We start from the raw sequence: 14501 nt of genomic DNA, 5'->3' as shown, positions 1-14501 counted from the left end.
CACCTTCTTTGTCTCCATCTCCGGCATCTCCGGCTGCCAACGAGTTCTGGGCCACAACGACAGAATTTGGGGCAAAGGGTCAAGGTCTGGGGCCAACAGTTGGGATTTGGGGCCAAACCAGTCAGGATTTGGGAAAATAATTGAGGTTTGGAGAAATGGTTGAGTCTTGGGGCAAAACCAACAAGATTTGGGGCAAATGGTTGAGGTTGTGATGGAACAGTCAAGGTTTGGGGTGAACAGTTGGGTTTTGGGGCAAAAAACAGTCAAGATTTTGGGTAAATAGTTGAGTTTTGGTGAATATTGTTGAGGATTGGGGCAAAACCAATGAAATTTGGGCCCAAACACCAAGGTTTGGGGCAAAACCGGTCGAGATTTAAGGCAAAGGGTTGATGTTTGGTGCAAATGGTTGAGATTTGGGGTGAAACCAACAGAATTTGGGCATAACCAATGAGATTTGGGGCAAATGGTCAAGGTTATCGAAAAATGGTTGGGATTTGGTGCCAAAAGAGTCAAGATTTTGGTGAGGAGTTGAGGTTTAGGTCAAATGGTTGAAGTTTGGGGCAAAAATGGTCGATATTTGGGCGGAATTGTTTCGATCTGGAGTAAACAGTTGGGGTTGGAGGCAAATGGTGGAGATTTGGTGTAAACCCAGTGAGATTTGGGGCCAAGGGCTGATGGTTGGGGCAAATGATGGAGGTTTGGGGCAAAATCAGTTGAGATTTGAGGTAAATGGTTGAGGTTTGGGGCCAAACCAACCAGATTTGGGTCACAGGGTTTAGGTTTGGGAGCAGGACCTGGGTGGGTGTGGGGTTCTGGGCTGGGCACAGGAGTCTGGGGAAGGTTTGGGGACCCAGCGCAGGGACACTGGGGACACGGTGCTGGGGTTGAGGCCACCATAATAACCACCAGCAGCAGCACCACCATAATAACCACCAGCACTTTTGGCGCAGTAGTAGGTGGCCGTGTCGTCGGCCGTGAGGCTGCTCATCTGCAGCGTGACCGTGCTCTGGGAGTTGTCCCTGGAGATGGTGAAGCGGCCCTTGACCGCCGACCCGTAGCCGGTGCCACCACCGCTGTTAATTACCGCGACGAACTCCAGCCCCTTCCCGGGCGCCTGTCGCACCCAGCTCAGGTCGTCGCTGCTGCAGGTGACCCCTCCCCAAACTCTTCCCTCTCCCATTCCACGGCTGGGATAGACGGTTGGACACGTTGAGGGGTTCGGGGTCCCTGGGATGGCCACCGCCCCAGGGAGAGGGGAAAGGGTTGAGATTTGGAGCAAAACCAACGAGATTTGGGACAAATGGTCAAGGCTTTGGGCAAAGAGTGGCATTTTGGGTCAAAACAAGTCAAGGTTTGGGGCAAACAGTTGGGTTTTGGAGCAAAAGGTTGAGATTTGGGAGTAATGGTTGAGATTTGGGGAAACACAATGAGATTTCAGGCAATCGGGTCAGTTTTGACAAAAATGGTCAAGGTTTTGGTAAAGAGTGGCATTTTGGGTCAACACCAGTCAAGGTTTGATGGAAACGGTCAGAATTTGGGGCCAATGGTTAATGTTTGGGACAAACGGTCAAGTTGTGTGGCAGATGGCTGAGTTTGGGGGTGAATGGTGGAGATTTGGGGCAAATAGTTGAGGTTTGGGGCAAACCCAACAGGTTTGAGCAGAATCAATGAGATTTGGGGCGAAGGGTCCAGGTTTTGGACAAATGGTCGAGTTTTGGGGAAAACCAGATGGGGTTTGGGGCAAAAATGGTCAAGATTTGGGGTTAATAGTTGAGGTTTCAGACAAGAGGTCGAGGTTTAGGCGAAACATTTGCATTTTGGGGCAAAAATGGTCAAAATTTGAGGTCAACAGTTGGTCTTTGGGGAAATAGTTGAGGTTTTGGGCAAATGGTTGACGGTTGGGTCAAAATCTTGGACATTGGTGGTGAACAGTTGAGGTTTGGGGCAAGAACGGTTGAGATTTGGTAAAGACACTCAAGGTTTGGGGCAAAACCCATAGAGATTTGGGGTAAAAGGTCAACATTTGGGGCAAATGGTTGAGGTTTGGGGCAAAACCAACCAGATTTTGATCAAAGGGCTGAGGTTTGGGAGCAGGACCTGGGGTGGGTGTGGGGACCCGGGCTGGGCACAGGGGTCTAGGGAAGGTTTGGGGACCCAGCGCAGGGACACTGTGGACACGTTTCTGGGGTCGATGCCACCAGCACCAGGACCACCACCATAAGCACCAGCACTTTTGACATAACCAGTACCACTAGCAGCACTTTTGGCGCAGTAGTAGGTGGCCGTGTCGTCGGCCGTGAGGCTGCTCATCTGCAGCGTGACCGTGCTCTGGGAGTTGTCCCTGGAGATGGTGAAGCGGCCCTTGACCGCCGATGCGTAGTCTGTGATACCACCAGTGCTATAAATACCCGCGACCCACTCCAGCCCCTTCCCGGGCGCCTGCCGTGCCCACTGCATGCCGAAGCTGCTGAAGGTGAAGCCGGAGCCGGTGCAGACGAGGCGTAACGACCCACCGGGGGTCTGGAGACCCCTCCGGACTCCACCAGCGTCATGGCCGCCCGCAGCCCTGGGGAGGGAGGAAGGAGAGAGCTGAGTCGCCGCGTCCCACCATCATCGTCACCATCATCATCGTTGTCCCATCCAATGACCGTGCCCGGAGAGGAGGTCAAGATGGCCGACGCCTACCTGTGAGGGCTGTGAGGAGGTGGAGGAGGAAGGTGGAGGTGGGGCTGACCCTCCTACCAAGCCCAGACCCTCACACCTTCTTTGTCTCCATCTCCGGCATCTCCGGCTGCCAACGAGTTCTGGGCCACAACGACAGGATTTGGGGCAAATGGTCAAAGTTTTGGGCAAATGGTCAAGGTTTGGGGCAAATGGTTGAGTTTTGGAGCAAAACCAATGAGATTTGGGGCAAATGGTCAAGGTTTGGGAAAATGGCTGAGTTTTGGGTCAAAACCAGTCAGGATCTGGGGAAATAGTCGCCATTTGGCAAAATGATTGAGTCTTGGGGCAAAACCAATGAGATTTGGGGCAAATGGCTGAGGTTTGGGGTGAGCAGTTGAGGTGTGTGCCCAAAATAGTCAAGGTTTTGAGGAAAAGAGTTGAGATTTGGGGTAAAAGTTTGATATTTGGGGCAAATGTTTGAGATTTGGGTCCAAATGAAGAAGATTTAGGACAAACAACTGACCTTTGAGGCAAAGGGTCTCGGTTTGGAGAAAACGGTCACGGTTTCGGACAAACGGTTGAGTTCTGGGCAAAACAGTTGGGTTTTGGGCAAATGTTTGAGGTTTGGAGACAAACCAGTCAGGATTTTCTGAAGATAGTTGAGGTTTGGAGCAAATGGTTGAGTCTTGGGGCCAAACCAACAAGATTTGGGGCAAACAGTCAAGGTTTTCACGGAACGGTCAAGATTTGGGATGAACAGTTGGGGTTTGGGGTAAAAAACAGTTGAGCTTTTGGGTAAATAGTTGAGATTTGCGGCAAATTGTTGAGAATTGAGGCAAAATCACTGAGATTTGAAGCCAAAGGTTGAGGTTTGCAGCAAAGGTTGGAGTTTGGGGTAAAAACATTTGAGATTTTGGTCAAAGGGTTGATGTTTGGTGCAAATGGTTGAGATTTGGGTCAAGCTCACCAGAATTTGTGCAGAACCAATGAGATCTGGGGCCAACAGTTGGGATTTGGGGCCAAAAGAGTCAAGATTTTGGAGAAGACTTCAGGTTCAGGCCGAATGATTGAGGTTTGGGGCAAAACCAGTTGAGATTTGGGTGGAAGTGTCTTGATTTGGGGTAAAGGGTTGAGGTTGGAGGCAAATGGTGGAGATTTGGTGTAAACCCAGTGAGATCTGGGGCCAAGGGCTGATGGTTGGGGCAAATGATGGAGGTTGGGGGCAAAATCGGTCAAGATTTTGGAGAAAATGGCCAAAGTTTGGGGTAAATCCAATGAGACTTGTGTCAAAGGGCCGAGCCCAGGACCTGGGTTGGGTGTGAGGGTCCAGGCTGGGCACGGGGGTCTGGGGAAGGTTTGGGGACGTTGGGGACACGGGGCTTGATCTGACCAGCACCAGCATCACCAGCACCAGCACTTTTGGTGCAGTAGTAGGTGGCCGTGTCGTCGGCCGTGAGGCTGCTCATCTGCAGCGTGACCGTGCTCTGGGAGTTGTCCCTGGAGATGGTGAAGCGGCCCTTGACCGCCGACCCGTAGCCGGTGCCACCACCGCTGTTAATTACCGCGACGAACTCCAGCCCCTTCCCGGGCGCCTGTCGCACCCAGCTCAGGTCGTCGCTGCTGCAGGTGACCCCTCCCCAAACTCTTCCCTCTCCCATTCCACGGCTGGGATAGGCGGTTGGACACGTTGAGGGGTTCGGGGTCCCTGGGATGGCCACCGCCCCAGGGAGAGGGGAAAGGGTTGAGATTTGGAGCAAAACCAACGAGATTTGGGACAAATGGTCAAGGCTTTGGGCAAAGAGTGGCATTTTGGGTCAAAACAAGTCTAGGTTTGGGGCAAACAGTTGGGTTTTGGAGCAAAAGGTTGAGATTTGGGAGTAATGGTTGAGATTTGGGGAAACACAATGAGATTTCAGGCAATCGGGTCAGTTTTGACAAAAATGGTCAAGGTTTTGGTAAAGAGTGGCATTTTGGGTCAACACCAGTCAAGGTTTGATGGAAACGGCCAGAATTTGGGGCCAATGGTTAATGTTTGGGACAAACGGTCAAGTTGTGTGGCAGATGGCTGAGTTTGGGGGTGAATGGTGGAGATTTGGGGCAAATAGTTGAGGTTTGGGGCAAACCCAACAGGTTTTGAGCAGAATCAATGAGATTTGGGGCGAAGGGTCCAGGTTTTGGACAAATGGTCGAGTTTTGGGGAAAACCAGATGGGGTTTGGGGCAAAAATGGTCAAGATTTGGGGTTAATAGTTGAGGTTTCAGACAAGAGGTCGAGGTTTAGGCGAAACATTTGCATTTTGGGGCAAAAATGGTCAAAATTTGAGGTCAACAGTTGGTCTTTGGGGAAATAGTTGAGGTTTTGGGCAAATGGTTGACGGTTGGGTCAAAATCTTGGACATTGGTGGTGAACAGTTGAGGTTTGGGGCAAGAACGGTTGAGATTTGGTAAAGACACTCAAGGTTTGGGGCAAAACCCATAGAGATTTGGGGTAAAAGGTCAACATTTGGGGCAAATGGTTGAGGTTTGGGGCAAAACCAACCAGATTTTGATCAAAGGGCTGAGGTTTGGGAGCAGGACCTGGGGTGGGTGTGGGGACCCGGGCTGGGCACAGGGGTCTAGGGAAGGTTTGGGGACCCAGCGCAGGGACACTGTGGACACGTTTCTGGGGTCGATGCCACCAGCACCAGGACCACCACCATAAGCACCAGCACTTTTGACATAACCAGTACCACTAGCAGCACTTTTGGCGCAGTAGTAGGTGGCCGTGTCGTCGGCCGTGAGGCTGCTCATCTGCAGCGTGACCGTGCTCTGGGAGTTGTCCCTGGAGATGGTGAAGCGGCCCTTGACCGCCGATGCGTAGTCTGTGATACCACCAGTGCTATAAATACCCGCGACCCACTCCAGCCCCTTCCCGGGCGCCTGCCGTGCCCACTGCATGCCGAAGCTGCTGAAGGTGAAGCCGGAGCCGGTGCAGACGAGGCGTAACGACCCACCGGGGGTCTGGAGACCCCTCCGGACTCCACCAGCGTCATGGCCGCCCGCAGCCCTGGGGAGGGAGGAAGGAGAGAGCTGAGTCGCCGCGTCCCACCATCATCGTCACCATCATCATCGTTGTCCCATCCAATGACCGTGCCCGGAGAGGAGGTCAAGATGGCCGACGCCTACCTGTGAGGGCTGTGAGGAGGTGGAGGAGGAAGGTGGAGGTGGGGCTGACCCTCCTACCAAGCCCAGACCCTCACACCTTCTTTGTCTCCATCTCCGGCATCTCCGGCTGCCAACGAGTTCTGGGTCACAACGACAGGATTTGGGGCAAATGGTCAAAGTTTTGGGCAAATGGTCAAGGTTTGGGGCAAATGGTTGAGTTTTGGAGCAAAACCAATGAGATTTGGGGCAAATGGTCAAGGTTTGGGAAAATGGCTGAGTTTTGGGTCAAAACCAGTCAGGATCTGGGGAAATAGTCGCCATTTGGCAAAATGATTGAGTCTTGGGGCAAAACCAATGAGATTTGGGGCAAATGGCTGAGGTTTGGGGTGAGCAGTTGAGGTGTGTGCCCAAAATAGTCAAGGTTTTGAGGAAAAGAGTTGAGATTTGGGGTAAAAGTTTGATATTTGGGGCAAATGTTTGAGATTTGGGTCCAAATGAAGAAGATTTAGGACAAACAACTGACCTTTGAGGCAAAGGGTCTCGGTTTGGAGAAAACGGTCACGGTTTCGGACAAACGGTTGAGTTCTGGGCAAAACAGTTGGGTTTTGGGCAAATGTTTGAGGTTTGGAGACAAACCAGTCAGGATTTTCTGAAGATAGTTGAGGTTTGGAGCAAATGGTTGAGTTTTGGGGCCAAACCAACAAGATTTGGGGCAAACAGTCAAGGTTTTCATGGAACGGTCAAGGTTTGGGGTGAACAGTTGGGGTTTGGGGCAAAAAACAGTTGAGCTTTTGGGTAAATAGTTGAGATTTGGAGAAAATTGTTGAGAATTGAGGCAAAACCACTGAGATTTGGGGCCAAAGGTTGAGGTTTGCAGCAAAGGTTGGATTTTGGGGCAAGAACAGCCAAGATTTTGGGCAAAGGGTTGATGTTCGGTGCAAATGGTTGAGATTTGGGTCAAACTCACCAGAATTTGCGCAGAACCAATGAGATTTGGGGCCAACAGTTGGGATTTGGGGCCAAAAGAGTCAAGATTTTGCAGGAGACTTCAGGTTTGAGCCAAATGGTTGAGGTTTGAGCCAAAAGCAATCAAGATTTGGGTCAAACTGCTTCGATTTGGAGTAAAGGGTTGAGGTTGGAGGCAAATGGTGGAGATTTGGTGTAAACCCAGGGAGATTTGGGGCCAAGGGCTGATGGTTGGGGCAAACGATGGAGGTTTGGGGCAAAATTGATGGAGATTTGGGATCAATTGTTGTGATTTGGGGCAAAACCAACCAAATTTGGCACAGAGTCAAGACTTGGGTCAAACGCCGAGGTTTGGGAGCAGGCTCTGGGGTGGGTGTGGGGACCCGGGCTGGGCACAGGGGTCTGGGGAAGGTCTGGGGACACTGGGAACACGGGGGTCGATCTCACCAGCATAAGTACCAGTACCACCACTAGCACGTTTGGCGCAGTAGTAGGTGGCCGTGTCGCCGGCCGTGAGGCTGCTCATCTGCAGCGTGACCGTGCTCTGGGAGTTGTCCCTGGAGATGGTGAAGCGGCCCTTGACCGCCGGCGCGTACCTTGTGTCACCACCACTGCTGCTAATACCCGCGACGTATTCCAGCCCCTTCCCAGGCGCCTGTCGCATCCATCCCATGGCGAAGCTGCTGAAGTCGAAGCCGGAGCCAGTGCAGACGAGGCGTAACGACCCGCCGGGGGTCTGGAGACCCCTCCGGACTCCACCAGCGTCATGGCCGCCCGCAGCCCTGGGGAGGGAGGAAGGAGAGAGTTGAGTCGCCACGTCCCACCATCATCATCATCATCACCATCATCGTCCCACCCAATGACCACACTCGGAGAGGAGGTCAAGATGGCCGACGCCTACCTGGGAGGGCTGCGAGGAGGAGGAGGAGGAGGAAGGTGGAGGTGGGGCTGACCCAACCCTGCACCCTCCTACCAAGCCCAGACCCTCACACCTTCTTTGTCTCCATCTCCGGCATCTCGGGCTGCCAACGAGTTCTGGGCCACAACGACGGGATTTGGGGCAAATGGTCAAGGTTTGGGGTCAAAAGTTGAGTTTTGGAGCAAAACCAGTCAGGATTTGGGGAAAATAGTGGAAGTTTGGTGCAAGTGGTTGAGATTTGGGCCGAAATCTGCGAGATTTGGTGCCAACGGTCAAGCTTTGGTGGAATGGTCAAGGTTTGGGATGAACAGTTGGGGTTTGGGGCAAAAAATGGTGGAGATTTTGGGTAAATAGTTGAGTTTTGGGAAAATTGTTGAGGATTGGGGCAAAACCACTGAGATTTGGGGCCAAACGCTGAGGTTTGGGGCAAAAACGGTCAAGATTTGAGGCAAGAGGTTGATGTTTGGTGCAAACGGTTGAGATTTGGGGCAAACCCAACAGAATTTGGGCATAACCAATGAGATTTGGGGCAAACGGTCAAGGTTTTCGAAAAACGGTTGGGATTTGGGGCCAAAACAGTCACGATTTCGCAGAAGACTGATATTTGGGCCAAAATGCTGAAATTTGGGGCAAAAATGGTTGAGATTTGGGCCAAACTGTCTTATGTGAAGTAAATGGTTGAGGTTGGAGGCAAATGGTGGAGATTTGGTGTAAACCCAGGGAGATTTGGGGCCAAGGGCTGATGGTTGGGGCAAATGATGGAGGTTTGGGGCAAAATCGGTCGAGATTCGTGATAAATTGTTGATGTTTGGACAAAACCAACCAGATTTTGGTCAAAGGGCCGAGGTTTGGGAGCAGGACCTGGGTTGGGTGTGGGGTTCCGGGCTGGGCACAGGGGTCTGGGGAAGGTCTGGGGACACTGGGGACATGGGGGTCAATGTAACCAGCACCAGCACCACCAGTACCACCATAATAACCATCAGCACTTTTGGCGCAGTAGTAGGTGGCCGTGTCGTCGGCCGTGAGGCTGCTCATCTGCAGCGTGACCGTGCTCTGGGAGTCGTCCCTGGAGATGGTGAAGCGGCCCTTGACCGCCGACCCGTAGTATGTGTCACCATCGTTGTCAATTCTCGCGACCCACTCCAGCCCCTTCCCGGGCGCCTGTCGCATCCATCCCATGGCGAAGCTGCTGAAGGTGAAGCCGGAGCCGGTGCAGACGAGGCGTAACGACCCGCCGGGGGTCTGGAGACCCCCTCCGGACTCCACCAGCGTCACGGCCGCCCGCAGCCCTGGGGAGGGAGGAAGGAGAGAGTTGAGTCGCCGCGTCCCACCATCATCATCATCAGCATCATCATCGTCCCACCCAATGACCGCGCCCGGAGAGGAGGTCAACATGGCCGACTTCTACCTGGGAGGGCTTCGAGGAGGAGGAGGAGGAGGAAGGTGGAGGTGGGGCTGACCCAACCCTGCACCCTCCTACCAAGCCCAGACCCTCACACCTTCTTTGTCTCCATCTCTGGCATCTCCGGCTGCCAACGAGTTCTGGGCCACAACGACAGGATTTGGGGCAAATGGTCAAGGTTTGGGGTCAAAAGTTGAGTTTTGGAGCAAAACCAGTCAGGATTTGGGGAAAATAGTGGAAGTTTGGTGCAAGTGGTTGAGATTTGGGTCAAAATCTGCGAGATTTGGTGCCAACGGTCAAGCTTTGGTGGAACGGTCAAGGTTTGGTGTGAACAGTTGGGGTTTGAGGCAAAAAACGGTTGAGATTTTGGGTAAGTAGTTGAGGTTTGGGAAAATTGTTGAGGATTGGGGCAAAACCACTGAGATTTGGGGCCAAATGCTGAGGTTTGGGGCAAAAACAGTCAAGATTTCGGGCAAACAGTTGATATTTGGTGCAAACGGTTTAGATTTGGGGTGAAACCAACAGAATTTGGGCAAAACCAACGAGATTTGAGGCCAACGGTTGGGGTTTGGTGCCGGAACAGTCAAGGTTCCGGTGAAGAGTTGAGGTTTGGGCCAAATATTTGAGGTTTGGTGGAAATGGTTGAGGCTGGGGCCAAAACCAGTCAAGGTTTGGAGTAAATGGTTGAGGTTTACAGCAAAACCCACCAGATTTGGGTCAAACGGTCAAGGTTTGGGACCTGATCAAGATTTGGGGCCAACAGTCACGGTTTTGAGCAAACAGTCCAAGCGTTGACGAAACGGTTGAGTTTTTGGCCAACACTCAGGATTTGGGGCAAAAAGGATTGAGGTTTTGGGAAAAAAGTTGAGGTTTGGGGCAAATGGTTGATGGTCGGGTCAAAATCTGTGACATTTGTGGCAAATAATTGAGGTTTGGGGCAAGAACAGTTGAGAATTGGTGAAGAGACTCGAGGTTTGGGGCCAAACCAGTCAAGATTTGGGGTAAAAGGTCAAAGTTTGGTGCAAATGGCTGAGGTCTGGGGCCAAACCAACCAAATTTGGGTCAAATTGCCGAGGTTTGGGAGCAGGACCTGGGATGGGTGTGGGTGTCTGGGCTGGGCACAGGGGTCTGGGGAAGGTCTGGGGACACTGGGGACACGGGGGTCGATGAAAGCAGCACCAGCATCACCAGTACCACCACCATAACCAAAAGAACTTTTGGCGCAGTAGTAGGTGGCCGTGTCGCCGGCCATGAGGCTGCTCATCTGCAGCGTGACCGTGCTCTGGGAGTTGTCCCTGGAGATGGTGAAGCGGCCCTTGACCGCCGGCGCGTAGCCTGTCCAACCACCACTGCTACTAATTTCCGCAACGTATTCCAGCCCCTTCCCGGGCGCCTGCCATGCCCAGTACATGGAGAAGCTGCTGAAGGTGAAGCCGGAGCCGGTGCAGACGAGGCGTAACGACCCGCCGGGGGTCTGGAGACCCCTCCGGACTCCACCAGTGTCATGGCCGCCCGCAGCCCTGGGGAGGGAGGAAGGAGAGAGTTGAGTCGCCGCGTCCCACCATCACCATCATCATCATCATCATCGTCGTCCCGCCCAATGACCGCACCCAGACAGGAGGTCAAGATGGCTGACGCCTACCTGGGAGGACGGCAAGGAGGAGGAGGAGGAAGGTGGAGGTGGGGCTGACCCAACCCTGCACCCTCCTACCAAGCCCAGACCCTCACACCTTCTTTGTCTCCATCTCTGGCATCTCCGGCTGCCAACGAGTTCTGGGCCACAACGACGGGATTTGGGGCAAACGGTGGACGTTTGGAGCAAAACCAGTCGGGATTTGGAGAAATAGTTGAGGTTTGGGGAAATGGTTGAGTCTTGGGGCAAAACCAACGAGATTTGGGGCAAACATTGTGGGTTTGGGGCAAAACCAGTCAAGGTCTGGGGCAAATAGTTGGGTTTTGGAGCAAAAGTTTGAGATTTGGGAGTAATGGTTGAGATTTGGGGAAAAACAATGAGATTTCAGGCAATCGGGTGAGTTTTGGCACAAATGGTCAAGGTTTTGGTCAAACAGTGGCATTTGGGGTCAACACCAGTCAAGGTTTGATGGAAACGGTCACAATTTGGGACAAATGGTCAATGTTTGGGACAAACGGTCAAGTTCTATTGCAGAACTATGAGTTTGGAGGAGAATGGTGAATATTTGGGGCAAATGGTGAAGATTTTGGGCAAATAGTTGAGGTTTGGGCCAAACCCAACAGGCTTTGAGCAGAATCAATGAGATTTGGGGCAAAAGGTCCAGGTTTTGGGCAAATGGTTGAGTTTTGGGGAAAAACAGATGGGGTTTGGGACAAAAATGTTTAAGATTTGGAGTCAAGAGTTGAGGTTTCACACAAAAGGTCAAGATTTATGTCAAACAGTTGCGTTTTGGGGCAAGAATGGTCAAAATTTGGGGTCAAGAGCTGGTCTTTGGGGTAATAGTTGAGGTTTGGGGCAAATGGTTGATGGTTGGGTCAAAATCTGGGACATTGGTGGCGACCATTGAGGTTTGGGGCAAGAACGGTTGAGATTTGGTGAAGACACTCGAGGTTTGGGGCCAAACCAGTGGAGATTTGGGGTGAAAGGTCAAGGTTTGGGGCAATTGGTTGAGGTTTGGAGCAAATCTAACCAGATTTGGGGTCAAACCGCCAAGGTTTGGGGCCAGGACCTGGGGTGGGTGTGGGGGTCTGGGCTGGGCACAGGGGTCTGGGGAAGGTCTGGGGACCCAGCGCAGGGACACTGGGGACACAGTGCTGGGGTTGATGCCACCAGCACCAGGACAACCACCATAAGCACCAGAACCTTTGACGCAGTAGTAGGTGGCCGTGTCGCCGGCCGTGAGGCTGCTCATCTGCAGCATGACCGTGCTCTGGGAGTTGTCCCTGGAGATGGTGAAGCGGCCCTTGACCGCCGGCGCGTAGTCTGTGCTACCACCAGTGCTATAAATACCCGCGACGTATTCCAGCCCCTTCCCGGGCGCCTGCCGTGCCCAGTGCATGGAGAAGCTGCTGAAGTCGAAGCCGGAGCCGGTGCAGACGAGGCGTAACGACCCGCCGGGGGTCTGGAGACCCCTCCAGACTCCACCAGCATCACGGCCGCCCGCAGCCCTGGGGAGGGAGGAAGGAGAGAGTTGAGTCGTCACGCCCCACCATCACCATCATCATCATCATCATCATAGACCCATGCAATGACCGCGCCCGGAGAGGAGGTCAAGATGGCCGACGCCTACCTGGCAGACATTCAGTGGACATTGGGGTCAAATCGTCAAGATTTGGAGCTGATGGTTGAGGTTCAGAGCAAATGGTTGAGGTTTGAGCAAAAACATTCATGATGTGGGGCAAATGGTCAACGTTTGGGGCCACAGCGGTCGAGATTTGGGTCAGACGGTTGATCTTTGGTGCAAATGGTTGAGATTTTGGTCAAACCCAACAGAATTTGGGCAAAACCAATGAGATTTGGGACAAACGGTTGGGGTTTGGGGCCGAAACCATCAAGATTTTGGTAAAAACTTCAGGTTTGGGCCAAATGGTTGAGGTTTCAGGCAAAACCAGTCAAGATTTGAGGTAAATAGTTGAGGTTTGGGGCAAGTGGTTCAGATTTGGTGCAAAAGTACCGAGATTTGGGGCAATCAATGAGATGTTGGGAAAAAACTGTTGAGCCGTGGGGCAAATGGTTGAGGTTTGGGCCAAACATCTGAGGTTTGGGGCAAAGGATGGGGTGTGGGGCAAAACCAGCCGATGTTTGGTGAAGATGATGGAGTTTTGGGGCAAACAGTTGAGATTTGGGGCAAAACTCATGGAATTTGGGGCAGAACCAATGACCTTTGGGTCAAATGGTCAAGGTTTGGGGCCAAACGGTCAAAGTTTTGGGCAAATGGTCAAGGTTTTGGGCAAATGGTTGAGGTTTGGGGCAAACAATCGAGGTTTGGGGCAAAAACTGTCAAGTTTTGGTGGAGATGGTCAAGATTTTGGTCAAACGGTTGAGTTTTGAAGCAGTTGATGAAGGTTTGGGGTGAAAACAGTCAAGAATTGGGATAAATGGTTGAGGTTTAGGGCAAAACCAACCAGATTTGAGGGAAACTCCTGAGATTTGGGACCCGGCCCTGGGGTGGGTGTGGGACCCCGGACTGCGCACAGGGGTCTGGGAAGGTTTGGGGACGTTGGGGACACAGTGCCAGGGTGGGTCCCACCACCATAAGCCCCACCAGCACCATCAGCATCTTTGGCGCAGTAGTAGGTGGCCGTGTCACCGGCCGTGAGGCTGCTCATCTGCAGAGTGACCGTGCTCTGGGAGTTGTCCCTGGAGATGGTGAAACGTCCTTCCACCGCCGGTGCGTAGTCAGTGTAACCAGCACGGTTGGTGATACCCGCGACGAACTCCAGCGCCTTCCCGGGTGCCTGCCGTGCCCACATCATGTCAAAATCGCCGAAGGTGAAGCCGGAGCCGGTGCAGACGAGGCGTAACGACCCGCCGGGGGTCTGGAGACCCCTCCGGACTCCACCAGCGTCATGGCCGCCCGCAGCCCTGGGGAGGGAGGAAGGAGAGAGTTGAGTTGCCATGTCCCACCAACACCATCATCATCATCAACGTCGTCCCACCCAATGACTGCGCCCGGAGAGGAGGCCAAGATGGCTGACACCTACCTGGGAGGGCTGCGAGGAGGAGGAGGAGGAAGGTGGAGGTGGGGCTGACCCAACCCTGCACCCTCCTACCAAGCCCAGACCCTCACACCTTCTTTGTCTCCATCTCCGGCATCTCCGGCTGCCAACGGGTTCTGGGCCACAACAACAGGATTTGGGGCAAATGGTCAAGGTTTGGGGTCAAAAGTTGAGGTTTGGAGCAAACCCAGTCAGGATTTGGGGAAATAGTTGAGGTTTTGGGAAATGGTTGAGATTTGGCTCAAAACCAACGGGATTTGGGGCCAACCGTCAAGGTTTTGGCAGAACGGTCAAAGTTTGGGGTAAACAGTTGGGGTTTGGGGCCAACAGTTGAGTTTCGGAGCAAAACCAGTCTGGATTTTGGGAAAATAGTTGAGGTTTGGAGAAATGGTTGAGTCTTGGGGCAAAAGGAATGAGGTTTGGGGCAAATGGTTGAGATTTGGCTTAAAACCATCAGAATTTGGGACAAAACCAACGAGATTTGGGGCAAACGATCAAAGTTATGAGCAAATGGTCAAAGTTTTGGGCAAACGGTTGGACTTTGGGACCAAAAAAGTGCGGATTTTGGTAAAGAGATGAAGTTTGGGGCAAAAGGTTGAGGTTTGGGGCAAAAACCATCACAGTTTGGTGAAGACAGTTGAGATTTTGGGCAAAGAGTTGAGATTTGGAGCAAATGATGAAGGTTCGGGGTGAAAACTGTGGAGATTTGGGGTCA

At 52.7% G+C, this 14501-nt stretch overlaps 2 gene segments (V, D, J or C); both read right to left on the bottom strand.

Moving 5' to 3' along the window:
- Nucleotides 1-5928, bottom strand: part of LOC147525792 (Ig mu chain C region-like) — a 63481-nt gene extending 57553 nt beyond the window's left edge. Inside the window, 3 exon segments of the C gene segment in view lie at nt 4050-4329; nt 5203-5709; nt 5903-5928. Of these exon segments, the coding sequence occupies nt 4050-4329; nt 5203-5709; nt 5903-5928 (813 nt within the window).
- Nucleotides 5929-7110: 1182 nt separating this feature from the next.
- On the bottom strand, nt 7111-7789 carry LOC104371535 (immunoglobulin heavy variable 3-23-like). The segment is given in 3 exon segments: nt 7111-7555; nt 7675-7732; nt 7766-7789. Coding segments are annotated over 3 exon segments (527 nt in total).
- Between the last annotated feature and the right edge of the window lie 6712 nt (nt 7790-14501).

Source organism: Tauraco erythrolophus, unplaced genomic scaffold (genome assembly GCF_009769465.1).
Source record: "Tauraco erythrolophus isolate bTauEry1 unplaced genomic scaffold, bTauEry1.pri scaffold_68_arrow_ctg1, whole genome shotgun sequence".
Lineage (NCBI taxonomy): Eukaryota > Metazoa > Chordata > Aves > Musophagiformes > Musophagidae > Tauraco > Tauraco erythrolophus.
This window is presented reverse-complemented; position numbering and strand designations above follow the sequence as displayed.